This window comes from Theobroma cacao, chromosome 7 (assembly GCF_000208745.1).
Source record: "Theobroma cacao cultivar B97-61/B2 chromosome 7, Criollo_cocoa_genome_V2, whole genome shotgun sequence".
Lineage (NCBI taxonomy): Eukaryota > Viridiplantae > Streptophyta > Magnoliopsida > Malvales > Malvaceae > Theobroma > Theobroma cacao.
Window position 1 is genome coordinate 13502146 of NC_030856.1, and position 3167 is coordinate 13505312.

A 3167-nucleotide genomic window follows, 5' to 3' on the forward strand; every position below is an offset into this window, starting at 1 on the left:
ACTATATATATAATATATATATATACTATATATATATATATATATAGTAGTAATTATATTATATAAGAACACAGTTTAATATAATCTTAACCAAACTGTAAAAGAAATTTTATTTTATATCATGATCATAAATAAATATCCATCCAAAAAGAAAATGTTTACATCCGGATGGAGCTGGAATTCCAGTTCCTCATGGTGAGAGTTGTCTTGATCTTGACGGGTTGAAATACGTCTTCCCCGGTCCTCGTCTTCCTCGTTCTTCTTGCTAGTCGAGCTCCTACGCTTCATTGGTCCTTTCACTTCTCTTTGCAAGGCAAATTGCTTTAATGAGGTAACGGACCAAAGAAGAGACCTTCTCCAGGTTGCAGATCTAGTGTTTTTGGTTTTAAAGACAGTTGGTTTGTCTTAAAAGCAAAAGGAAAGGCAAAGTGCATGGAAAGAGTGAAACCTGAGTTGCCTTTTATCGGATTCCCGGTAGCTTCCTTTTTAATATGTAATAAAAGGAAAATACAGCTATTCATAAATGGACATAAGGTATAAGACGTTTTTGAGAATGATCTTTTTTATAATTTTAATTATTTTTAGCTAGGAGAAAAAAAATGATAAAATTATCTTTAATGAAATCGACTCATTCGTTAGGCTCCGCGCCTCAACCCGAACAACTTGAAACCTATTAATGGGTCAAGTATGTCCTTTATGTGAACCACAACTGTTCAGTTTTCATCGAGAGACCATACATATCCACAGAAGCAAGTCTGCAAAAGCATTCCTCGACAGTTCAACTTTCAATCATTTTGGCAGTGGTAGGAGCCTTTTGGAGTGGTTATTATTCGCACAAAGGTAGTTCACATATTGAGCAGTGTGAGGAAGTTGACATTACGTTAAGAAAGGTATAATATTTTTTTATGAATTTTTTTATTTTATTTTGAACCATGTAGAGGTTTTTGACAGAATGGTTATTGTTTATGTTTAGGGTTAAAGTTTTTGAGCATAAACCTATACATATTACACATTCATATTTATATTTATGTTGTTTGAAATTTTGAATATAAACATGAAGGTGGTATTGTTGGTGTTTAGGGGTGGAAAGGTGACCGACCATGCGTGACTGGTTGATATGTATGTGTTAGGAATTCGGTTGAGGGTTTAGATGTTGCGTGAGTGAGGGCGTGCTTATGTGGTTGGCACCTTTTGCTTGAGTGGATTTTGGCATGGGGTCACGTTGCGGTTGCGTGATTGAAAAAGGGTTCAACTTAGCATGACTGATTGATAGGTCATTGCGTGACTGGTTTCTATGTTATTGCGTAAATATTGTTTTGGCATGGCGTCAGTTAGTGTGTGTGTGATTCGATTAGTTGTTCTTAGAATTACGTGACTTGTTTATAAATCATTGTGTGATTTAATGTTAGTAATTGTGTGACTAATTGATTAGGCATTGCGTGACTATTGTTGTAGGAAATTGCACGAGTGTCATAACCACATAAAATTTATCTGCATGGATTCATTCTGTATTATTTTGGGTCAATTGTAATGCTTTAATGTGTATATGTTGATTTACTTAATAATCCATGCTCCACACTTGGATTAATTATTCTGTTTCAGGGATTCTAAAAACAGTTAAAAATATTGTTATGGTTATTTTTTGAGTGAGCTTATGAAAAGGGTCATTTCTCAGAAATTTCTCTAGTTTTTTTGTTAATCTACAATTATGGTATTAACATGACTAAAATGGGAATGTTATCTGTTTTATGTTGCAGATGGCCAGCATAGGAACAGAGCAGGAAAACATGGAGTCCTTGCTTTGTGTGCCGAGGCACCAGTGGGGGTTAAATGCTTTCATTAAAATCCACTGTAAGTGGTCGCATCTGCACGTGATACGTGAGATACTGTGTCAAGTGAACGAGCTGGAAAACTTTAAGAGAACATGCTTTGGGCACATGATGGATGTTGAAGCAAACAAGGGTTTATTCTGCGCCAGTCTAGTGCACAATCTAATGCTGCGCAGAATCAACGAACCTGACTCCACGGAGGTAGAGTTATGGTTCGTAATAGGGAAAATGACGGTCAGCTTTTCTAAAAAAGAGTTCTGTCTAATGACAAGACTGAAGTTCGGTCCCCTATCAGCCCTCATTGTCAATCGGTACAAGGCCCTTCCTGGAGGAATTCACTTAAGATATTGGGGACTGGGGAAGGAGGTGAAGATCCAACAGGTTTTAGATACGTTGAAGGGAGGGCAGTTTTAGCAGGAGGGAGACGCGAGCAAGATGGCCTTCATCTTGATCACGACCAATGTTTTTTTCGGTCAAGACTACAGATGATCTATGGTTCCATGGTTGTTGTTGCTGGTTGAGAACATCGACGAGTGGAATGCATTCCCATGGGGCACATATGTATGGAGTCTGACCGTGGATTACCTACTGAGGGGTTTCAAACCTCCTGCTGCGGGTGAAGCAGAGAAGAAGCGCTACCACCTCTACGGATTCATATGGGCTTTTCAGGTAGTCTGTCATAGCCTAATGTTTATCATTATCATTATTCTTTTCGTATAAGAATTTATGAGGTGAGTAAAAATGTTACACAATTGATGTGCAGTTTTGGGCGTTGGAAGCAATACCTGAAATCAGAAGCTTGTTCGGTAGGCAGCAGTAATCCTGACAAGTTTGGCCAAGAATGCTTAAATGGCAATGTGACGAGAGGCCTTTACGTTTCCACTCCAATATTGCAAGTTTGGAGAGAGAATGCAAGGTGAGTAAAGAAACCATATTTTTTTATTTTATTAATTTTTATTTTGATTATCATAGGGTAGCTGAAGTTATACCTAATGGTAATGTATGTTTTGGTGCAGTTGTGGGCAGTGAGGACGTTGGAGCCAACGGCGTAAGAGATGTTGACCGCATAATGGGCGGACATTGAGGTCAATATCTCCGAGGAGCAGCAATACATTCCATTATGGAAGTTAGAGGGTCCGCCAAAATTCGGTCCCCAACAAAAGAGGAAAATAATGGGTCGAAAAAGGAAAAGTCCAGTACGACGAGCCGTTAAGTTGAGACGCACCACAGACGAGAAGGTCCATTCCAAGCGAGGTGCTGCTGAGGCACCTCATTCTCCTGCTGTAGCTCTTCATGGTGCATCTCCTCCTGCTACTGCTCCTCCTACTTCTGCTACTG

At 38.9% G+C, this 3167-nt stretch overlaps 1 protein-coding gene across 1 annotated transcript in view; it reads right to left on the reverse strand.

Annotated features, from left to right (window-relative positions):
• Nucleotides 1-491, reverse strand: part of LOC18594916 (UPF0481 protein At3g47200) — a 2410-nt gene extending 1919 nt beyond the window's left edge. Inside the window, exon 1 of the mRNA XM_018125089.1 lies at nt 163-491. Coding sequence (XP_017980578.1) covers nt 163-288 — 126 coding nt within the window. The 5' untranslated portion in view covers nt 289-491. The remainder of the gene's footprint in view (nt 1-162) is intronic.